The sequence below is a fragment of the Anser brachyrhynchus genome (assembly GCF_964034855.1).
Source record: "Anser brachyrhynchus genome assembly, chromosome: 1".
NCBI lineage: Eukaryota > Metazoa > Chordata > Aves > Anseriformes > Anatidae > Anser > Anser brachyrhynchus.
Window position 1 is genome coordinate 112993367 of NC_137694.1, and position 25049 is coordinate 113018415.

Genomic DNA, 25049 nt, shown 5'->3' on the forward strand with positions numbered 1-25049 from the left:
GTTCTGTATAATAAAACCCCTCAGTAATAAAATATTAAATACTCCTCTGAGTATTTAATCCATCTAAACTGCTTCAGGCTTTACAAGGTATTTGTCACCTCAGTAGTTATGTACAGGGAGCAGCCATCATGATGGAAATAGAACATGCCAGAAAATATGCGATCTTACTCGGCTGCTTAATGACAGGACCTCAGAGCACTCCTCTAGAAAATATTTGGGGAGCATTTGATTGCTTGATTCACATTAGGCTGTTGGAAATGTAACAGTGGCAAATTCCCAAGACAGTATTGATTGTTTTCATAAGGGGTAGCAGCAGGGTATACAGTTAGGCTATTACTGGATGAAGCACAGGAGAACTCTTTTATTTAAATGATTTACTGTGATGGAATGGAATAGGATAAGTTATATTGTGGCAGCAATGGCTTAAAGATAGATGAGAGGCAAAGTTGGTGGAAAGAGGTTGTAGCTTTTATTAGGCTACCTAATGCAGTTAGAAACAATCTCTCAGGCTCAGGATCCCAAGAAAGCTTGCTTTTGGAGCACAGCATAACAATACATCCTTGAACTAACTTTCCAGTAGCCAGGTGGTGCAGCAAACTAAAAAAGTCACAGACTTCTGAAAACAGGGCTTTTTATTCCAGCTTTCTCCATAATTTGGGCTCCTGCCTGTCCAGCGTATATAATAGAGTCATCCCATGTATATATAGCCCTTTCTTTTTCACAGAATCACAGAATCACAGAATCGTCTAGGTTGGAAGAGACCACCAAGATCACCAAGTCCAACCTCTGACCTAACAAGTCCTCCACTAAGCCCTATCCCTAAGTTCAACACCTAAACATCTCTTAAAGACCTCCAGGGATGGTGACTCAACCACCTCCCTGGGCAGCCCATTCCAATGCCTAACAACCCTTTCAGTAAAGAAGGTCTTCCTAATATCCAACCTAAACCTCCCCTGGTGCAACTTTAGCCCATTCCCCCTCGTCCTGTCACCAGGCACGTGGGAGAATAGACCAACCCCCACCTCGCTACAGCCTCCTTTAAGGTACCTATAGAGAGCGATAAGGTCACCCCTGAGCCTCCTCTTTTTGCCCTCTCAAAAAGCCTACCTTCTGAATGTTAATAACCACATTGGTAATTTCCACCCTCCAAAATAAACCCTAGCACCACGAGTTCCACCACCCCTAGCCCCAACCCTGTGTGCCCAGTGACATCCCCAAACCTGGCATCTCAACCCACAGCACTGTCACCCTCTACCCCCAACCCATCTCCTTTCTCTCTCAGCCCAAATCCAGAGCCCTTTATTGAACATCTGTGCTTCTGGCCAGGATGTTCCTATGGCTCCAGCCTCCGTATGATTCCCAGAGGAGTCACCTCTTCTCTGGGACATCCTGGCTCATTTTCCCCAGCTGACAAGCTGGGTGTCCACTAGGAAGGAGCAGCACAGCCCCGTACTGTCAGGTCTGCATAGCTGGCACTGTTCATCTCCCGATTTAGCTCATTTCCCTTCCAACAGAGGGAGAGGAGGGAATGCAGAGGAGAAGTGAAGCTCTGCCCAGCCAACCAGCTGTTCCTGTGCTCACCCTTCCTGGAAGTCATTAATCACTCTGGATTTGTGCTGGCACAGAGGCCAAAGCAGGAGCATTTTGCAGGAAGCAATTAATTTTTGTCACATGCTCTCAGAACACCCTCTCCAGCATGGTGAATCGCGGCAGCTCCAAGGATGCGCCACAGTCACTGCATTTTTGCACACTGATACATCTTCCAGGGGACGGTGTGTCCCTGCCCAGTGACTGCCTGCAAGGGGCACACATTGGGACAATACAGCTCTGCTCCTAATCACAGCGTACTATGTAGTCAGTCAAAACATGAACGTCTTTGTCCATGATCAAGCAGTATCTGCTTCTATTCCAGGTCTGAAATGTGTAGTTATCTCTGCTGTCAAAACATGGAGTGATTCATGTAGTATTACTGCACACAGTGCAATGCTTCAGAAGCAGAAGAGTCTAATAACTATTTCTACCAGCCACGTGTTGGGAGTTAAGAGCCTGGAAGTTAGGCAAAGGAAAGGAAAAGAGACAGAAAATAGTCTGGTGCAGTCTGACTTAAAAACAGCTATAAAATGGAGGGGAGGAAAAGGCCTTAGCAAACGTGATGCTTTTAGGTTGGAATGGAGCTCACATTGTGAGACAGGAAATGGTATGTGAAGGATCATTAGGACGAAAGGGTCTGTGTCCCTGCAGAAGACCATCTTCAATGAGGTGAAAATGCCTGGAGCACTGGAGGAGAACTATTCCTCTAATCCTGATCATATTCTTCTTTATTAATTAGACTGAGCAGCCTGGGGACATGATTGTGGATGAGGTTTCAAAATTCCTTAGGAAGTGTCTGGAATATGAATCCCATGGGAAAGAAAGAGAGGGACTTGTAGAACTCAATACTCAGCTGGATGAATAACTCCACAGAGAAGATATTTGGTAGAACAGAACAGAAAAAGTAACTGACCAGCAAAGAAAATGAATCTAAGAGGCCAGAAAATGTAAGGAGAAAATGAGAGTCAATAAAAGTCAATCCAGGTTAGACTTTACAAAAGTAAAATAGGAAAAGGTGCTACAGGCATACGAATAATGCAGAACAGCAAGGGAAGAGGCATGCTAGGCTGTATGAGTCTAAGAAAGGTCATTAGTCCCCCTTCTTTGAATTTAAGTTGCAACAAGGATATAGAAGGAGAGCATAATGGAATTGCTATTCACGGTAGGCAACAAATTTCAAATCTTTATGAGCATAAACTGAAAAGAGAACAATTTCCACTGAAGGAAATTCAACGCGTACAATTCCAAATCTTGTAGCTAGGGCTGTTAGTGTGTGTTTCAAATCAGGAGTGATATTGTGTGCCTGGAGAACAGCGAAACTAAGGGAATGAGCAGGGAGGTGAAAAACAATGCACAACCAGACACACATTAGTCAGAATCTAATAGTATAATATGATTTAAAATCCATTATGAAGAAAAGAATAAATACCTGGAAGTAAATGGGAAATTAAATAAAATGCAACACAGACTTAACAAAAACAGATTCATTTTTGTTTGATAACACCTTCTAGAAAATAGAAGTTGAGAAAATCTAATCCATTTGGATCTTGTTAAAGCATCTGAAACAGAGGTGGGAAATTAACAGAGACACTGAAGGAATGGAGTAGAGTAAAAATAATATAATATGGATACAGAAGCCATGAGTGAGTAAAACAACAAAAGAGTATGTAGGAAGGAAAACTGGATGTTGCTTTCTGCTACTGGTGGAGCCAGGGATTTCTCTGGGGTGTCATCTTATCCTCAGGTATCCAGTGGTAAAGGAGGAACTGCAGCAAGGAAATTTGCATTAGACTCCCAGTTGGTCAATGCACTGTCAATAATTAAGTCCCACCACACAGGAAAGCTGGAGAACTTGAGGCCTGGAATAACAGAAATGAAATGCACTTAATGTATTCAAGAAAGATATTTGCTTGTTTTTGTGAATAATATACCCTAGGTTATGATAGTCTGCAATAATTGTATTCACTGTGCTCAGCAGTGGCAAGGCATCCCCTGGATACTTTGTCCAGTTTGGGCCATTAAAGAAAGAGGGGGGACAGCCAAAAACAATCAGGGGAGATAAACAAGAATGAGGAGAGATTTAACAAACATGCCAGTGAGGAAAGAATTAGAGATGATAAAGTTAAGCAAGAGGTGTTCAAGAGGCCAGATGGTAACAGTCCTGAAACACAGAAGAGACTGCCTTCTTTAGAGGAAAGCAGAAGTCTGTTTTCTATGCCTGCTGCCGGTGGGACAGGAAATCATGGAGCAGCCTTAGCCTGCAGTGGGCACATTTAGCTTAAGCATCATGAAAAACTTTTTTAATGAAAATGATAGTTAAGCACTGGGATAGATTGCTAAGGACTTTGCAGTGTAGCCATCTCTAGAAGTTTTTGTTGTATAAACATCTCTCAGGAACAATTTTGGCAGATCTATTCCCGGAGAAGAACACTGGACTGTTTCATGACTCTTACCTGTTTTGGAGTGAGCTTCATTCACACTGTCTTCTCCTCCTATTTGCCCTCTTTGCCCACCCTATATGGGTCTCCTCCCACTAATGAAGGGAACTGATGATGGGACTCCAAGCTGTACCCAGGTAAACTAGTTGTTTAGCCAGCCTTCTCCTAATTCTTCAAGTAATGCATATTATAGGACTGCCATGGCCTAGATCCCTTAGTTGTCAGTTCCTTGCTAAGGCTTAAAAGGAAAATGTTGTGGCCACCGGCTCCACGGGGCAGTGGGACGAGTGAGGAGGCAACATGGTGAGCAATAGGGTCAGCTTGCTTTGCTGCCTGGGGACTGCCTCATGGTGGAGAAGCAGGGAGAGCCCAAGGGCTGTAAGCATCCAGACTGCAAAAGATAGGGGGAACTGGCTGAGGGGCTCAGTTCAGGTTCTCAACCCTGCTCTGCAACGCAAGATTGTGGCAGTGGGGAACATGCCCCCGTCAGGACCATGAGAACTGGATGGGACCTTCACAGGGCTGGAGTCACCTACACTGCCCTTCCTTCAGGTTAGCAGGAAGGGGGAGCTGTGCATCGTGCTCAGAAAGCCCACTGTACCTGCTGTGTGGAGTCCAACTATGATCCTTGGTGAAGGTCTCAAGCCCCAGACAAAGATACCGTGAGTACTGGAGGCTGGAAGTGGGGAGAGTAACCCTGACGCTGTTGGCTTTGCTGGCATCATTGTCTGCTGGCCCAGGTTTTCTGCTGCTGCGTAGGCACCTGTCTCTGATGGTGGCAGTAGCAGATCTCCATATGTTTCCAGGCCAGCACAGTAAGGCCATTCATATATTTCACTATTTCACAGGCCATTCAAGACAAGAGCTCAGCCACAGTCAGGCTCTGTTATGGCACAGCTTTGCCTGCACAAACTGCTCCTGAAAGGACAGCTCTGCTGCCACCTGTATGTTCACCACCTCACTGTCTATCCCTAATGAAAGCAGTGCCTAGAAATGCAGGTAGCAGCTCTATCTCCTAGACTTCCACAACAGTTGCAGCAGCTGGAGGAGAGTTTCAGAAGAGGCTCATTATAAGTGAAAGCCTAGCTGCTGAATCACAGAGCAGTGATTGAAATCTTGAACCTTCACTCACCTGAGTTAAATGAAGCATTACTCTCCTCTGACCTGCAAGTTTTGCAGTCATTTACAAAGTGCCCAGTGGACCTGGCAAGGCTCCACATCCCTTTCACATTGCAGGAATGCATACACGCACCCTACATGCAGGACAAAGGTGAACAAGCAAGACACCCTGGCTTTCACTTACAGAGGCAAAGCACCGTATTTCTCCCCAGAATTTCATTTGTTTGTAAGCAAGAAAATTAATTCCAAGTTACAGGATTCAATATTTGGAAGTTTACTGTTGCAGACAGTTGATTTGAGCTTGGATGTACTGCCTCGTATGGCACCCTCTGCTCAGACCACTTAGGGTTCATTTAACACACAAATCTGGAGGCCAGCTCCATTTAGAAGCAAAGCTTTAATTTCAGTGCTCTTGAAGATACGGTATGCAGGTAAGATACAATTTAAAGGAAATGGCTGGATATGCACAGGAGGTACTTACAGGGGATACGTGTTTATTGTAATAGGTGAACTGTTTGTAGCATATATAGACTCTCTAAGGGAGATCTGTGAAATCTTTTAGAGTCCTACTCACAGTCCATGATACTTGTGTTCCTCTTTGTTCTAGGGATACTTTTGGAGGTCTTCTTATAGTCTTCATGCATCTTCTTTTGCATTTGTACAACTACCTCATTGTGTGCTTTACCAGGAACAGATAACGCTATCTGATGTAGGGCCAGTGTTCAATATGCACAGGGCTTTTACAGAGTTGTCGTCCTTATCTCACTTTCCACTGAAGCTTTCCTCAAACATGTAGATTAATACTATATGAATCACTCCATGTTTTAACAGCAGAGATAACTACAGTGCACCAGTACATACACGTAGTAGTCTGAGTAAGATTTTTCGTCTACCCTTTAGAGGGCTGATTTCAGCAGGTGACTATTACAGACATTGCTATAGAGCCTTGTGTTCAAGCTGCGGGTCCCATGTAGGATATTCACAACATGCTGCTAACAACAGGATTGCTCTTCCACTCTTGTCTCAAAAAAAAAAAAAATAGACTGGACTTGGGTATAAGCATTAATGAAGGCATACAAAGGAAATATAGCCACACACTGCTATATTACAGAAAGGTCATGCTCATTATACATATACATATGTAGAAATAATTTGCTTAAAAATAAGGAAGAAAAATAAAGTTACATACAGAGGCACATCTTAATATGCACATTATAAACACTATGAAAAGAGTTTCAGATTTAGCACACTTTTTTTTCTAGCTTGTTCAGAATTGCATTTTATGAAGTTATTTTAAGAATTTGATTCCAAATTTTCAAGTAGTAATAGCTTAAAGAATTTACTAGAGAACTACAGATCACATCATAAACTTTTTAAAAAATATTTTAAATCGTCAGTCAAAGCAATCAGAGCAAGAATGTTGTTCTCCATTAAACACCACAAATTGAATCATGTAATCAGTTAAGTCAAAGGCAAAATTCCATCGATTTCCACAGGTTTGGGGTTACAAAATTCTATTAAAAATATTACCACTATTGATTAATTTTGGTCATTTATTAAATTAGTTTGTATGGAACTATGCTTATTTTTCAGTAGACTTGGTTTCATTACATTGTTCTCTATCACAGTTGTGTGATCTTATTAAAAATATTGTTGAGGTTGTTCTAATGTGAACTGTGAGAAAATGCTGTTTATGTTCTTTATGCCTATAAACCATGCTGGTATGACTGGGTTTTAGTAAAAATATGGGCCTGACTGACCCAAATATCGTTTTTTAAAAATATCTATATCACCGTATCCTGTGGCAGGCAGCCAACTCAGTGTTTGTGATCTATGCAATATTGCAAAATGTGGTGAGCCACAAGGAGTTTGCAAGGGAATACTGCTGCTTCTAAAAAGAAGGATGTGAATGAGTTTGGCCTGTACCGATTACGAAAGAAATTGTCACTTTCACCAAAAAGATTATATTTTGGATGAATATAGAGCTATGTTTATTCTCTGAAATAAGGGATATTTTTCATGTATTTCAGCTTACCTTCCTCTGATGAATAAATTCTTCATGCAACCCTCCATTAAACCTACAGTAAATCAATCTGCTTGTGAATGCTTTCCTTTTAAACCATCATCATCTTGTCTTTATTCACTGTTATCCCCTCTTTCCCAGGAAAGAAAAAAAAAAAAAAAACCCTGAACCAGCTCTTTGACTCCCCTCTTATTTTCAATAGGCCAGTACTTCATATCACAGTGGAACTTTAAGCCCCTTATTTCTGTTTTCTGCATAAAATGCAAACAAAAACAAAGCCACACAACCCCAAAGCTACCCTAAGTACAAGGTACCATTGAAATAGCATTCAACAGTCACCGTGCTGTCCTTACAGCTGTGCGTGCTGAAGCACTAGCCCCAGCAAAGCCCAGTGGGGGTAACACCAGCTCCAAAATGCAGCAGCAGTTACGGGACAGGAGGCAACACCAGCTTTCTAGCTGTCCTTTCCTGTGAACACTGTACATCCAGACAGACTGAATACTTAAAAAATAAAACACTTAAAAAATAAAACACTTAAAAATACTTAAAAAATAAACAAAACAAAAGAAAAAAAAAGAAAATAAAAAAAAAGAAAAGGCAGGAGGCATCTAGACGTACTGACTCCTGGAGTATGAGCTTTCGGTGGTCCTGTGCAGATGCTGGGTATGCAGCAGGTGGTGGGGAGGCGCGGAGTAGCCGTAGCTCCTGGATTTCTCACAGCAGCGGCAAAAGCAGCAGAATATGGCTCCGGCTGTCAAGAGGCAGAAGGCAGCCACCCAGCCCAGGTAGAGAGCCTCACCAAGCTCCCTTTTCTGTGCAACATTGACAGCGGGGTTGTAGAAGTCCCTGATGATGGTGTTGGCAACCCAGCAGACTGGAATGAGCGTGACGGCACCCGAGAGGATGAAGAGGAGCCCAGCCGTCAAGAGAATATAGCCCTTGGCCGGCCAGCTGCTCTGCCTGCACCGCGTGCACTTCATCCCAACAACAGCAACCAGGAATGCCAGGAAGGAGAGCGCGGACCCGGCACACATCAGCCCTCTGGATGCCTGCAGGTCCGGAGAGAGGGCCAGCACGGAGTCGTAGACCTTGCACTGCATCCTGATGTTGGCTTGCCTGATGCAGTGCATCCACAGGCCTTCCCAGATGGTCTCGAACACGATGATGTTGTGCTCGATGAAGGCAGACACCCTCCACTGAGGCATACCTGTGACTGCGAATGTCCCGATCATGCCAATGCCACCGACGAGCAGCCCCGCGATCTGCAAAGCCCCACTAACCATGCTGTCTTTGAGAGGTGTGCACCACCCAGCAGGTTCACCAAGCCAGGCGCACACTGATGGCAAAAAAAATAAATTAAAAAAAATGGCAGTTTTGTCCAAAAGTAGCTGTTCCTTGTGCGAAGAAAGTTTCAGAGTCAGGCTGCCCAACCTTAAATCAGCTTAAATCTGGCACGCGCTACCTGGGACTTGGCTGTGCCTTCGTCGCCTTTATAATTCCCCTGCCACCACTGACTCAAAGAGGCAGACCAAACGATCAAGTGGAACAGCTTTCCAAAGCAAGAGACAGGACAGGGTGTGAGTAAACCAGCAAGAGCCATTTATAATACGTGCACCGTCTGAGGAAAGTACATTTGCATTGAAGTTGCTTATTAAAAAAAAAAAAAAAAAGACTGGTCTGTGCAGGGAGACCGTGTGTGCACCGGTGCCGTCAGTGAGGCTGTTACACTGAACGCACAGGAAATTTCTGCCTCTGAGCCCTGCTCAGCTCAGGTTCCTGCAGGAGTGGTGGCAGCGGGCCAGGAGGAAAGCAGAGCCGCCCACCCTGCCACAGGGCCTCTGCTTGCAAAAGTGCTCTTGTGCTGGAGCCTGGAGGGGAGTGCTGCGGTGAGAGGATCAAGGAACAAAGCAAATCAAAAGGATAAAGTGACTCTGAACCTGAAACGGATGGCTCCGTGGAGGATAGTCAAAGCTGCAAAGAACCATTTAAGAGTTAGAAAGGAACAATGAGAGACCTCAGTCCTGCTAATACCTGTCTACATATATAGCTTCATACATATCTATTGCTCTACAGAGTGTATGGGGATAGCTTCTGGAGATATCCACATACAACCTGTTACAGCTATCCTTGTACAAACAAATGCTTTAGAAAAACATCATTAAAAAACAAGTATAAGTTAAACATAATAATTATGGGAATAATAACAGGTAAACGGTTTGTTCAAGAATTCTTGGGTGAACCGTAGACAATCTTGGAAAACGACAGGTGTGGAAATTTGTGAAAGTCAAAGCAACAGAAACTACAGTCAAAAATCTAGAAAAAAAATCAAACGTAACAGCTGTTTCTTTATACAAATTCATACAGCTAGGAACATATGCATGAAATATTCAGCTTGATCTCTAGATGTGTTTTAACATGAAAAAATAAAAAAATTAGGCATAAACTAAGATCTTTTCTTATAAACTAGTATACTCCATATGTTAAGACAAGAACTAATTTGTTTATACTGTAACAGATCAATTTAGAATATAATTAGATAGATAATAAAATACTAGTCTGCTGCTATTCATTTGAACTTTCTTCCCTCTATTTCTTTCCTTGCCATTTTATATCTTCAAAAGCTGAAATTAAATCAAAATAAATAAATAAATAAAAATAGAGCAGTGCAGTGCTAAATATGCCAGCTTGTTGGCTTATCAAAGATAGGGAAAAGATAAAAGTCCCTCTTACATGTAATATTTCATCCTCCCTAAGCGTGTTTCTGTGTTAGTGCATAGAAGTATGGTTAGGATGCAGACAAAAGTAAGAAGCACTCTACAAATCCTTCCGTATTCCGTTTGGATTTCATAACCACCTGCTTTTCCAACCTCTGCAGCAGGCTGCTGCTTATAAAGACATGCTGGAAGGGTGAAGGTAGGCATCCTCTCCTTTTCTTTCTGGTCCCCTGAGCCCTGATTTGTGGTCAGGCAACTTTTCATTATGCCCTTTTGGTTTCATTCCTATCTCTGAAATCAAACCTGCTATCTCCATGCCTCTCCTATTGCAAAGGCACCGAATGCCTTGCTCTGAACAGTGCAGTTTGTCTGATGGCAGCACCTAAAGCATTTTTCTGGACGAGAAGCCAAACAGAGGTCTGCTTTTTGGGTTTGTTCCTACAGCATGAGAGGCCCTGGATTTGTGTAACTGAAATCACAACTTGATGCTTCGCATGCTGCCAACTAGTCCTGTCATACTGACCCGTAAGTGATGGGGGTCTGGGTACAGGACTTTAGGAAAAGTGAGCGGGGAGAAACTCTTGAATAGTCTGAGCCATAGAAACAGGTAATAATAGTTCTCTGGAAGCCATCAAATCACACCCATGCTTGAAGCTGTGCTCTTCAAAGCCATGAGGCTAAGGTCCCTTTCAGTCATCAGAAAACTACCACTGTTTTCCTGGGGGAAGAAGGTGGTTAAGTCCAGTTACCCCAAGGGTGAGACAAGATAGATTTTGAGGAGGTTATAAATGTTCAATATTTTGACACTGCAAAAACGGATTTGGTATATTAAACATATAACTATGTAAATATCATCACATGGCTTTGCAGCCCCGTGGCTGCCACTCAGACAGCAAAGAAAAAGCTAGAGTCTGTAGCAGAACAAATAAACAAGCACTTTAATAACATACCAGTAAGTAAGCACAAATATGAGACAAGCAGCAGGACTGATTCTTCTTAAAGACTACTGAAGTTCTAATTTACAGGACATGGAAAATAATTAGCTGAGCAAATATAATTTAACCACGTTATTGATTAATTTACAAAACCATTAAAGCTCCTATATAAATTCATGGCAAGATTGTGTCTGTGCCAAGGATTCAGTATTTGCACATTGTTAGGAGGATTAAATTTTAGTGCCTTATCTTGCTTAAAACCATTTCCGAAAGGAAATGTGGGGAAATCTTTTTGAGCATTATGGAATGCATCTGCTTGTCTACAATAAAAACACAGGAAGGGGGGCAAGAATCTCACTGTTTGTTCTTGCCTGTATTCAAACATGCCATTTTAATACAGCGAAATATCAGAAATACCTGTGATTTTACCATGGGCCAAAGGGTCTGATCCATTTTGTTTTAAAACAAATACATACATCTATCATTTTACCATTTTCCTTTCTCCTCTCCTCTCTTCGCCTCGCCTCCCCCTTTTTTCTTCACTATCTTAAGGAATTAATATCCACACACTCAATACCAAGCTTTTCTGTGTGACCTGTGTAGTTCCCAGCTCTGTATTCCCAGCTCTGCCTTCTTGCCCTTTCTCCTCTCCGGAGTGGGTGAGTAAGCCAGCTGCAGGCACTCCTCATTCTGTGTTTTGGTGAGTAACAAAGACCTAAAGCAATTACAGCACTCCATGAGCAGAAAATGGGTAACGTTTCAGCATTGGGCTTGGTTTGTCTGTTAACTTCAAACAAACAGGACCTCAGAATGATTTGTTTCTTTGTCTCTTCATCACTTTGATAGCACCTTTCTCCAATAAATCCCCTTGCGTGGAAGCAAGAAGGGATTTCTCACCCTTCTTACATGGCTTTTCTTCTGAATGTTACTCACACTTTGGGAAGGAGATGAAGTGAGGAGATAACCCTGTGATTAGCTCAGCTGCCACTTAGCACCATTTCTCACAGTTTCTCTGGGAACCCACTACTCCCTACAGGGGCAGCACAGCCCCCAAGTCCCTGTCATGACCCATTTTCAGCCACTAAAAGTGTTATGGAATAAAACACACCAAGAAAATATGTTTTGAGCATAATGTCCTTCCTCTTCCTGAGAAAATAGCAAGTGTTTTAATTCCAGAATTGTGAAGTGCTAAGAGCAATTGCTGATGCTGAGGGGGAGGTGGGAAGAGGGGGAAGAATGGTTGCTCAGCACCTCAGAAAATTTCACCCTGCATCAGTAACACGTTGCAAAGAATCCTGATTATTGATACTCTTATGGAAAACAGAAAAGTGTTGATGTTGGACGAGTTGTTCAGCATTTTCTTTCTTGGAAGGCTATTATTACTGTGTCAGTGGATATGCACTACTCTATGGCTCGCCCCAGGTACATCTGACATTTATTTTGCTCCAAGATCTTTTACCTAATGCAGCAGAACATGAAAAGCCAGTTCAGCATATCTATTCCAAACAGAAACAATCACATACATTCATAATCAGCTTCACTGAAGAGCCACTTCTTTTCAACTGAGGTAGCTTTTACTTCTGTACCATCTCTCTCCCCATCACTTGCTGCTAACAAGAGACCATTGTCTAGATAGCAAATGGCATAATCACAGAAATGCAAAAAGTAATAATCCTTGGCTGGTAATGTAACAGCATTGCAGATAGTTGTTCTGTGAAATATTTTTGCCTAATATCCCAAATAACTTTACACATTTGGTTCTCTTGCTCCCCACGCTTTAAATCCCATATATAAAATCCATGACAATGTGATGATGTTCCCCTCGGATTAACATGCGGTGCAGAAATTTCAATTTCCCTGCTTTTAACTGCTGTTTGTTTTGTGAAGTGTTAATGCAGAAAATTTGCCTAACTTGGAACTGGGGCATATGGGATTTGGACATGCAGAATCGTGAAAAATAGTATTTCTGAAGATACTCAATGCCAAGAGAGCATCAGAGGCAACGACTTCTTATGCTACCTTCCTCGGTACACCTTTAGAAACAGCAGAAACATCACGGAGAGCTGGGTACCTGAACAAAGAACTGACCTATTGATGAATCTTCATAACCTATTGATGAATCTTCATAAGAATAAACAGCAGAGAATGCTAAACTAAAGAAAGGGATGGAAAACCAACCGCTTAGTGCCATGAAAAAACGGACTAGGTAAAGTTCACAGTAGATGTCAGAGAATCATTCTGCGCTAAGACAGATTGGCCCTGAGGAGGTTATAGGACATTTCTGGCCCCAGATTCTTGCACTTGATATTGAGATCTTCCATCCTCAGGAAAGGATCACATCAGGAAGGTGACTTCTGCCTTGAAACACCTAGCTTATGCTCACTGAAACCCATCACCCTTCTGCTGTGAAATGAGTAGGAACTTGAAGTATTTTGAATGAAGTCATTTTTTTCTTCCATGCAGAAAGAGAAGTGATCATGTATATGAAGGCCTGGGATTAATATAACTTCAGTGTTTTAAGAAAAAGCTATGTGATTGATGTATTTGAAAGAAAACTTAAATCTCAGTTTATCCCATTCAGATGGTGGCCGTAGTCACATTCTCTAGCATCTCCTGCAATCAGACTACAATTTACAGGTGCCAGACCTTCTTTGAAATGAAATGTAGCATAAGTTGACTGATTAAAATTTCCATGTGTCCAGTCAAAACCTATAATTTGTGGCATTTCTGCTCCAGCCCAGTTGAAGCATCACCATATTACATTTAATTTTCTATTCTAAAAGCTCCCCAGGCTTCTATTTTTAGCATTCCTGACATTGTTGCTGCGAAGGGCTGCCCATCCTGAATCATAAGACTTTCACAAGTGTGACATGATAGTTCATTAAAGATAAAAACTATTGGCCAACGCTTGTCTTCTGTTGTATCCCAGATGCCTCAGCAACTGTGGCAGGATTTCACAGGTGGAACTAAGAACAAAACTTTAGTTTTACCTGCTTACATAGAATCTATGTTGAGAGTTGTGCAGAGGAAATGTTCAGGGGAGATAAGGATTGTTTTCAACCTAATTAATAATGTTTTGGTGCAGTAAGAGCGTTGTGGTAATAACATATATATTGTAGACACAGTTTAGCATTTTTGAGACATAACAGTAAAGTTGCAGTTATTTGTAGTAACCTAAGGGGAGAGAAGGAAGAGGGGACTCAGGCAAGCAAAACCACGAATTTAAAGCACATGCTGTGTGTGAAGTCAGAAGAATGCTGAAGGAGGAGTGTTGTTTCTTTGGTGTAGCAGTTAAGCTACAGCCCACAAAATCTGCACATCCTTGCACAAGAGGTAAGGATGCTGTGTCAAGACCTCGCACAAAAATAAACAGCATATGCTACCTGATTCTAGTTTTCTGTTTTCTTGAAAGGTGTCCTCACTCTTTTTCTTGATTTTCCTTTTTTGTTCTAGCTAAAAAATTCTGGGCTCAGAAATCTCAGAAAATTTTTAACATGTTTTTGCCTCTGCGATAGCTTACCTGGCTTTATCACTGATGGATTATTGTGGCTGAGCAAAACGACATCTTCAAAAACATATCATAGCAGTCTGGCGTGATTTCTGGAAACAGAACAGACAAAATAGTAACACAATAAATATCCTCAAGCAGGCCAAATGAAGCACTATAGCTTTAGTCTTTGTATGTCAGTCCCAGTAACGTGATACACGCGTCGTGCCAGAAGCCAGCAGCTGGCAGGTTTTCGGAGCGCTCCCACAAATCTTTCGAGGCACAGCCTGGTGCTGCTGGCGTTGCTGCTCCCTTCAGCAGCTGTGCCTGCGCTCTCTTCGGCCTCAGATGCCGCAGCATTGACTCAAATCCAGACCTTACCTCTTCTTCCATGCTAAGCCCACCCAGATGCCCAGCTGTGTTCCGGTGTTAATAAGCCCTTCCCCTCCCTGTACAGCCTCCACGGTGTGTTTCTGATGGTAGGAAAGACAACATAAATATGCAAGCTGCTTTACAAACAAAGCCCCTTGAGCCTGCAATAGCGTTGCAGATCACGGAGTCCACTGCTACGCAGCGTATGCCTGCTGCAAGCTCCCACCCGCCACGTTTCATAAATCGCCATGAACCCTGGGATGAGTGAGATGACGGAGGCACCTGCTACTGGCAAACATTTTCCACTCACTCCTTACCCCGGCCAAGGTCCCACCTTGCAGGGGAAGGAAGGATGGAGCTGATGCTTCCATGCATAGGAACCCATCACTTGTGAAAATGGAAGGCAGCAACCATTTTTCTGTCTTTTATGTGAATGCAGCATGATCAGGAATTAGTACAGCTCTGGAATTCAGTCTTAGGAACATTTATGAGAGCACAGTCATGGTTGTTTTGAGTGCTGGCCCAGGGGAACAAACTTAGATTCATATTCTAAATACCCTTCGTGTGTGGGTGCAAGCCACCTGGAGGCACTTTCTGAAGTTCCAAGGGGATAAAGCTTTCTCTTTGTAAACATCATAACTGTCAGTAGAGAGCTAGAAAAAGGCATCTAAAGCAGGTATATATAACTTAAAAGCCTTTAAAGTCTGAAAGAAGGATCAAAACAGTATATAAAGAGTGATTTCAAATTTTTCTCCCTTATCCACTTCTTCCTCAATTTGATTGTGAAGCCACACTTCCCAGTTTATTTCTGAGTTAAAACTTCCTCTTTTATTGCTAGTTGCCCTTGTTCATCAGCTTTCCGCTGCTGCATCTGTAAATAACTTGGGCCAGGGGTAGCCAATATTTGTGCAGAACAGGCTTTCCAATGTAGGACCCCACCTGAAGCCTGCAAGAGACCTGCTCGTGGAGGAACATCAACACCAACACACTTAATGATGCCGAAATACTTCAAGATCAAGGCAATGTGTACCAGCTGCAATGTTATCACAGATCAATATCCTATTAAATTAGTTGGGGTGCTGCACAATAAATCTTCACAAATTCACCAAGAAATACCTATATGACTAAATGAAACAACCTCTTGATGAAACAGGTGAGTGGAGGCAATAAAAAGGAAGAACTTTCTTAACTGTTAAGTATTATTCACAGTATTTAAGCAAATGTGCAAGAAGTTGTTCAAAGGACATTTTAGCCAAACAGTGCTCATCATATTCAACACAAAGTTGTTTGCTCAACGAAAGGCATAAAGGCAAAAAGAAAAGGTAAGATGCAGTTTGGGGCTAGCAGAACAACTGAAAACAAGGACAAGGAAGAGAAGAGAAAGAAGGCAAACTGCGGAGGCTGATGTGCGCTGAGCTGTTAGTTTTTTCACTTGACCCAAAGAGAAGAATTGTGGCTGCTTACAAGCCTTGGCTCCTTGGGGGATGCAGCTCCTTAGCTTCCCATCCCCTTACCTGTCCATACCCTTCTCGCTTTCTGACAAAACTGCAGGTACATACCGAAACAGTCATTCAGACCATTTATCTGTGGCCCCTGTATCCCATGTATGCATGCTGACTGCTCAATTCTGAGTGCTTCCCATCTCCCCCATTCCCTGCTCTGGCTGCTCCCTACATACCAAGGTGGAAAGGACACTCTGCCAAGGTGGGGGTCTGTGCCCAAATCTGTCTTTGTTTCCTCTTAGTGCAAGTCAGACTGATGATGTTACAGAACATCCACTAACAGGACTTTAGCAAAGCACAATGTATCTGCACATTTGGTGATGGCTTTCGTATTTGTTTGCAGCCTTCCTAACTGTGCCTTTTAGATCATTACCTTCTCCCAGATTTGTGCTAAAAGCTTATGCCAGCGAGCTCACATTTGAATTTGGTCTATTAAAATGTAAGCCATCAGATGGCACATGTTCAGCTGGCGCTCTGCACTTATACTTTCATGAAAGTACTGAACAAAAATACTTTTCAGAGATACAGCAATCATCCTGAAACATTATCAGTAGTATGACACTGCATCCCCTCAGATAAGTTAAATTTATCCTCATTGGGAAAATGTTCAATTTTCCCCTGCATTTCTTTGTTTGGCTCTATGACCTGTTCTTGTGGAGTGTGAGATTGGGATGCACACATGGAATGCAAGAAGAGCTGGGTGCAATTCTTTCAAGGACAATATTTTTCAGTCCAAGCAGAGTTTGGCTTTTAACAACAGCATATGCTGCAGCAAATGTTCTTTTCTGTCGATGTTATTCATTATCAGAAGAAATTTCCAAATGAAATATTTAAACAATGACAGAAATTCTAAATATTTAATTTAGAACTCTAACCAATGAAAGTATGTTTAAAAAAAAAGTTGTTAAATAAAAACCCAGCATTTTTCTCCATGTCGCCTATTTAGAAACCCAAAATTTTTTTCTCTGCACACCAAGAAGTATTATTGAATTGAATTTTATATTAAAATTCCTATGGAAAACAACAACAACAACAACAAATTCAAAAGGAAACTATTTAAAATATATATTTATCTATCTATTTCCTAAAGGTCCTAAAGGTCTATTTCCTAAAGGTCCTTTTTTCAAATAGTTAGGAAGTTTCCCATACACTGTGTTCCCCCACTTCACATATGCACACACACTTTTTTTCTCCCCTTTAGAAAGGCAGACTGTACAAGCTGCTGTCCCTTGGCTACATCTACTAAAGGAAAAGGAAAGCCAGTAACACAGTGCCACAGCCATGTCCCTGCCTCGGGCAGCAGACCTGACAGAGAAAGCAAAAGACTTGTGCCTGAAACTATGGAACATTTATAGAATTCTGGGCCCCAACTAGGCATATGCATCTCCTGGACTATAAGAAGAAGAAAAAAGCAGTACTGATCTAAGCTCTGCCCCTGGCACAGGACTGTGGAGAATTCACAAACTAAGCCTTGAATTGGTTTCAGCCACCCAGAGCCACCTGCAGCCCCAGAGCTTTGCAGGTGCCCACGGGAGCTGCTTCAGCCCCAGAGCAGTGATATTCAGGTGCTCACACAGGCATAGAGAGAAAAGGGATGAATGCACCCAGACCAATATAACTTTGGTAGAGTGAACATATCAACCAGAGTCCCGGGAGATGAGGGGGAAGGATTTCTCAATACATCCATTGCCATCCCAGGGGTGAGTTTCTGCCCTCAGTCCTGTCTGGATTCACTCTGTCAGCTGCTGTTTCTCACCCCATCCAGCCAGGGATAAAAGGATGAGTCCTTAGGTTATCACCCAAGGTCTAGATTAGGATTTATTTGCCCTATACACTATACCACAGCACAGAGACACAGGAGCTCCAAACCAGGTTGGGTGTTCCAGCAGCTCCAGGTGAGATGATGGCTGCCTGGGCTAGGCTGCTTCTTCTGCTGAGCACACAAAATTATCTCCCCACAGCCTGCCAATCTGCAGGCTACGTACACACTTCAGGGCATGCACCCCTTTATATATATTGACAGCTTAAGAGACCATACAGTATTGCAGCATTTAATAATACAATATTTCTCATAGATTCTTAAGTCCACCCTTGGAAACATGCAGAGCAAGGGGGCTGTGTAAGACCACAGTCAGTAACTGCTCACCCCTTCTAATCAATACCAAAACAGAAAAATATGGCTTATTACAGACATCAACAATCCCTTAAATGTGCATTTCAGCAATATTTAAGTGATAGCAGTCTGTCTAGCTGCTTCACACAGTTCTCACCTCAGTAGTATCTGAGCATCTCCCAGTTTATGGCTATAATGTTAGGCACCCCTCAATTAAGAGTGACAATACCTAGCACTTGTCAACAGCCCTTGCCAGCTGGTAAGCACATTACACTTATTAATTAAGCTTCATGATATTCATCAGATCTAGGTTCCTAAATACGGTATGGTTACCTCTGTTCAGTGACAAAAAGCCACTAATGTGGTTACAGCTCTCCAGTGATCAGAAAATGTATGTGGTTCATGCCCCAAAATTTCAATATTCTGTTATATCATGGTTCTCATCCTTTTCAAGGACTGAAAAGGCTCTTTTCTTCTGTGCTTTCCTGAAATACATACCTGCATTGTCAGCATTTCCAGCTCATTTTCCCTTCCCGTTAAATCATCAGCAATTTAGAAGCCATTAGGATATAAAACTTGCTTACTGGCTGCCTGGTCTCTGAACACGTCGGTGAAACAGACTCTCAAGCACGCACACGAGGGTAGGGAGCAGGGCCCTGCCACTCTTAAAAATTTCTGCTAATCCAGCTTCAAAATGCCACGTGCTACCTGTAAATCAGTCAGTGGCTGCTGAGCTCCTTCCTTACGGACCTGGGCACAAGGTGCACGTGAAGAGCAGGACTGCACATGTCTGTAAGCAACAGCAGACATCTCCTAAGAATATTAGTGAGCCAAAAGGTCCGCACACAAGTCAGCCAGCAAACGTGCGGTACAGTCTGCTGGGACACGCACTTGGTAACAGCCCAGTTCTTCCTGAACAAGGTGCAAGCACAGATAACCTGAACCAGTCAGGGCAAGCTCAGAGGGCATGACTCGTTTCCTGCCTCTCTGCACAAAAGCATTGGTGGAATCTGATGTTTTTGTTCCCATTGCTTTGGTTTTGGTGAAAAGAGGAAAAAAATCATAGGAATCATGATTTGGAATACTTCCCCTGATTGCTGCAAGGCACCCAGCAGCTTCAGGACCATTCAAGGTTACATGTTGGCCCATTTGGAGAAGTCAGCCTTGAAAAGAGATAAGTCTTTCCTTTTATCTAAGACAAAATAACATTCCCTTATAATCCCAAAGATAGGAGGCTCGAGAGCGCGTCTGCAACAGTGATTTAAAGCAACCTTTTGACTTTGTTCTGAAAGAGCCTGGAAGGCCTCATGCAGTCACTTACAGCTGTTCCTGGCGTCCTGCTGCGGCCTGAGCTTCCTGTACCATAGCTAGGAGGCTAGCTGGAGCATGGAAGGACAGAGCCGAGCCGCCTCTGCCAAGGAAGGGACAGGGTGAGATGAAGGGCAGAGCTGAGAGGAAAGCCCCAGAGCGTGAGCCTGCCTGTTCCTGCAGCCCCTGGGCAAGGAGCCCAGCAGCTCCCTCCAGCTCTGGGACCTGGCACCACTGGAGTCATCACGGGAGGGAACTGACCATTCCCACCACCCCACTGATGGCCACCGCCAGCTCTGCCAACTCCTGTCCTCCAGACAAAACCTCCAGTGCTTTTTTCTGCTTGGCCCGGCAGCAGAAAGGTGTTGGCCTGTGGTTTTCCCCACTGCTGTCCTTAACCCACAGCCAAAAGCTGCCCTGTGCCAGGCTGTTTGGCGGGCAGGTGTCCTGGAGGTCCATCAGCTCAAGGCCATGCTAGCTTGGATGAGCTGGTGGGTCTTGGGGTATCGCAGGGCCTTTGCCAGCTCAAGGCCACCCAATTTCTGGGTTCTGTGTCTTTGGGAAAGACTGGCTTAAGACATCAGTAAATACTTCCAGGGTCTGTTCTACGCCCGTTGAACTATGTTGTGTACTTCTGCCTGTTAGGTTAAACAAGGCTTTTAAGTCAAGTTCTTTGAATCTGTTTTGGTTAATTGGCTCTAAAATCTCTAGTAACTGCACCCATCTGTAATATAAAATACATATGTGTATATATATATATATATATACATGTGTATATATACACTACCATTTAATACAAAATAAAATTAGTATCAGGGTTCTTGGAAGGTGTTTTACTGCAGTTGTAAAAAATACTCTTAGCTTTTAAATTGGACCATCAGATTAGTGTATTACAAATAACAGCTCCTATGCCTTGAAATGTTACATCCCAAATATTACAGCAATTTACTATCAAATAAAAATGATAAGGTCACTTCTTCTGGCAACATTGACCAACAAATTCTGTTCAAATTATTTAAAAAGTGCTATCCAAACATCACTTTCTTACACAGTTAAAAGAAGAATTATTTGTCTTTTGACTATAAAACCTTACACAAAACCACTAGTCTTGGCTTCCATCCAAAAAATTAAAGATGTGATAGGTAATGACTGAAAAAGTAGCAAAAACCTGCCTGTTCCCAGTGACACTGGTGGTAAATTCTCATTTTTGCAGTCGATACCAAAGAAGGAAGAGATGCCATTTAAAGGGACCTGGACAGGCTGGAGAAGTGGGCCCATGTGAACTGCATTAGGTTCAACAAGTCCAAGTGCAAGGTGCTGCACCTGGGCCAGAGCAATCCCAGACATGAGCACAGACTGGGAGAAGAACTCATTGAGAGCAGCCCTGCAGAGAAGGACTTGGGGGCTCTGGTAGACAAAAAGCTCAACATGAGCCAGCAGTGTGCACTTGCAGCCCAGAAGGCCAACTGCATCCTGTGCTGCACCAACAGAGGGGTGACCAGCAGGTTGAGGGAGGTGATTGTCCCCCTCTGCTCTGCCTTTGTGAGGCCCCACCTGGAGTGCTGCATCCAAGTCTGGGGCCCCCAGACCAAGAAAGATGTTGATCTGCTATAGTGGGTCCTGAGGAGGGCCACGAAGATGATCAGAGGGCTGGAGCACCTCTCCTGTGAAGAAAGACTGAGAGAGCTGGGGATGTTCAGCCTGGACAAGAGAAGGCTGTGGGGAGACCTTATTGTGGCTTTTCAGTACTTAAAGAGGGCTTATAAAAAAGGTGGAGAAGGACTTTTTGCTCAGTCGGATAATGACAGGACAAGGGGTAACATTTTTAAACTGAAAGAAAGTAGGTTTAGATTAGATATAAGGAAGTAATTCTTCCGTTTGAGAGTGGTGAGGAACTGGAACAGGTTGCCCAGAGAAGCTGTGGATGTCTCATTCCTGGAGGTGTTCAAGACCAGGTTAGATGAGGACCTGGGCAACCTGATCTCAGGGGTGGCGTCCCTGCCTATGGCAGGGGGCTTGGAGTTAAATGATCCTTAACGTCCCTTCCAACCTGAGGCATTCTATGATTCTATGATTTTCTTGTTTTGGAATTTCTGCAATAAATGTATGATACACAAGATGTTAATCCAAAATTTGCCCACTATAGGAAAAGAGTATACAGTTATGAATCTTTTTTGTTAAAAACCAAGGCAGGTCAGAATTCTTTGTAATGGTACTTTCTTCAGTGCCATCCTCACTAAGGGATAGGCACCACACGTAGGAGACTGAAGGAGACTGAAAACTCAAACGTGATGTAGATAGATAAAGGAGAATGAGAAATATGTGTAAGAACTCAGTGTGAAGACAAACATACTTTTTTTAGTTAATCCCTTCCCTTCCCTCCTCTGCAGCATCCCAAATAATCCTTATCTAAATATTTTATTCTGGAACTATGTTGTCTCTTATCTTCTTACTCTATGCTTTTGTATTTGATCTTAATCTTCTTCTGTTTAGCTTGTACCAGCCTCTGGCCCTTTCACATTCAAGAATTTTCTTTCTGCAGAAATTTCCCATTAGGAGTAGAAAAAAATATAAGTGTTTCTGTGGGTAAATAACATAAGATCTAATGTTATTTGTGGAAAAAATATATGGCTATCTTAGCATGAATTCATTTTCCTAAAACTTAAAGACAAGTCACGTCATTTCTTTCTTGTAACGATATCTTCCATAGGGTGGAGGCATGCTGAAGGCAGTGCAATGAAATTACAACAATTTACAATATTGCAACACATCAGAACTCCAACCTCATGTCTCAGGAGTGTGCCTCCAGCTCCCATAAACAGCTCTGGAGTTCTTTGGAGGAAACATTTACTTTATAATTTCCCCACAAACTAGAAAGTCAACATCAGCTATAGTGTTGTGAAATTATTCCCCACTCACAAAAGCAGCTGTGAAAGAACATTATCATTACAGACCTCAAACACACTTTTTTTTTTTTTGGTTACAAATTCTCATTTAAGATTGTCACTGAATATTAATTCTCATTAACTCAAAATACCACTGAATGTGCATTCAATCATAAATTCCTTGTCAGCCAATCAAGATGTCATATTTTCTATAGCCACTTGAGTTTCTTCTGGTAGACAAGGAACACCTTTTCATAGCTAGTCTGAATTTTGATAGTAATTCAACCCTGGGCCTTTCAGAGCAAAATCAGAAACTTAGTTCTTGTGGTTTCTCTTCTCTGCTCTAAGACCATTGCCAAGACAGACTGTATACAGAATTGGCATTCCTCTTCCTCACCGATTTCAGAGCAGGGGTTGAGATAAATAAATCTAAGCATAAAAAGAAAAAGCTTTTCTTTACCAAATATGTATTTACTCTGACCTTATCATGTACACAAAAGCTGGACCTGGACTATATCTCCACTGACAAAAAGCTGCAACTGCAGAGCACGTAGGGAAGCCAGCAGTACGTTGACCCGTCTGCAACAGGTAACAAACGAAATGCAAGAACGGACTTTAGAGGAACCTTGAGTTCAGTCTTCAAACTTATCCTGAAGTCCGAGCCACTGACAAGCCATTACTGCTGTTGCTTTTAGTAACTAAGTAGAAACTGGGACATGTCCTAATGCTGTAATCACATTTCTATTTAAGTAGATATGGCAATTATTGTACAGAGTTATCAGCAGAAGCTGTGCAAAATATTTACAGTGAGTGATGAATCCTCAAGCTTATGTTTCCAAGAACTTGGACCCCAGTTTACTGGCTTCATAATTATAACAGAAACCTCCTCCCACTTAGCCACCCTCACACCATGCTGCCTGAAGTTTTCTAAACTCAAATAACAAATGAAGACACTGAGGTCAAGCATAACTGAGAGAGAGGGGGAAAAAATCTGCTGTAATGAATTCAGCCTGGATATTTATTAATTTTCCTCTTGCTAAACACCCAAACAAACCCACACAGGATGTTTGCTTCCAACCAATGCAGACTGCAGGGTTTAATTAGCTGAAAGCTCCACAAATTGAGCCCTGCTGAGTTTGCTGCTGTGGTTATAATCCAAGTTTTAAAGGAGACAGAAACAGCCATAGGACATCTCATTATGTCCTGCATCAAAGTGAAATGGTGAACACCTGAGTTCAGGTGATAATATCATTTTTTTTTTTTAAGTGCAATCAAAATTGTCATTTTTGTTCCAGGGTCTTTTTGAACTGCTGAAGTACTGTGCTGCCTGGAGAGAGGCACAAATATGGAGCTAATGTAGAAGTAAGTATCAAGCACAGTCAAGGTGAGATAGTGTGCCACATTCTTAATACTTCTGTGGTTGTTTTAAAAATAATAATAATAAATAAATAAATAAAATAAAAGTAATATCTTGGCAAATTTGGGTAACATTTAACCTTTGTTTTTCTTTCTTGTATGAAAAATGAACATAAAAGTCTCAAAAATAGTGAAGCTGCAAGAATAGCCCGCTTTAATAAGTTGATTATCATCTTGTCAAATATGGCTTTGTAGGGCTTAACATCTCTTCTTTAGATTTAATAACACAGTTATTTGTACCATTCTATACTTAAAATATATGGTTGCTTACTGGTTCTGGGCAGGAGTGCAATATTGACTTCTCATAAATATGATGAAATCTTTCACCATTGTCTAGCAGAGAAAAGAAAAAATGAGTCAACCACACAGCAGCATTCTTCCTGAAGTCAGCCCTTGTTGGAAAACCTACCTTCAGGAGTTGTTCCCTTTGCTCACCAATGAACTTGCTCTCTTTTCTCTCTAAAACAGCCTTGTGCTTTTCTGCATCACTCTCTGCAGTCCTGTCTGCTAACCCTTGAATGAAACGGCTGTTGCTTTTGGAAAGCTTTCAGGAAGCCATCCTCTCCCAGGAAGAAGGAAGACTCTAGAAGTCTGCCTCAAAAGAGGCATAGTGCTTTGCTTATATGTTTTGGCTTCTCCTGGTTTGGTTCCTTGGGGAACTGGCTTACAAGCTCTCATCCCTTGGGAGTCCATCTGTCTCCTGACTGTAGCGCTGGCTGTCCTCCTAGCTTCCCAGTGCACTGCTTATCCTCCCTCTGCTGCTTTGGACATCATCACCCACACTAGTTTGTTCTGCATAGAGGTTCAGTAAATGAAGGAGAGATTCCCACCTGAGCACTAAAAGGCCTGCACTGGGAACTCCCACCCCCAGAATGCACAAGGCCAAGTGCTCTGACAGAACACAGTACTGTGACCACCTCTTATTGCCATTGTCACCGTATTATTTGTGTGCTTACTATATATATATATATATATATAGTGATCATTTGCTATGCTATGTCTTTTAAATAACCTTGGCTAGAGAAGAACTTTGAGGTCAGGAAGGGTCACTTATAAAGCTAAGGTAAGAACTGTGGAGTCCCTGGACTTCATCCCAAGGGTATAAAATCTCATTAAATGAACTCACTAAGTGAAAGAATTTGAGGCT

The 25049-nt window shown here is 42.4% G+C and overlaps 1 protein-coding gene across 5 annotated transcripts; it reads right to left on the reverse strand.

Moving 5' to 3' along the window:
- Positions 1-2074: 2074 nt before the first annotated feature.
- On the reverse strand, positions 2075-24801 carry LOC308176600 (claudin-8-like). 5 transcript variants are annotated; one of them, XR_013938440.1, is made up of 4 exons: positions 18792-19215; positions 14340-14419; positions 5722-9141; positions 2075-3449 (listed from the first exon to the last, which is right to left on the reverse strand). XR_013938440.1 is itself a non-coding variant. In XM_080552578.1 (3 exons), exon 3 carries the CDS (start codon positions 8451-8453, stop codon positions 7779-7781), a length of 675 nt encoding a protein of 224 aa, XP_080408704.1. In that variant the 5' UTR covers positions 8454-9141; positions 14340-14419; positions 24312-24801; the 3' UTR covers positions 5622-7778. The 5 variants fall into 5 exon arrangements, 4 of the variants coding, with proteins under 4 accessions (XP_080408704.1, XP_080408703.1, XP_080408701.1 ...); XM_080552578.1 differs by lacking the exons at positions 2075-3449; positions 18792-19215 and adding an exon at positions 24312-24801 and having other exon boundaries at positions 5622-9141; XM_080552577.1 differs by lacking the exon at positions 2075-3449 and having other exon boundaries at positions 5622-9141; positions 18878-19215.
- Positions 24802-25049: the final 248 nt, after the last annotated feature.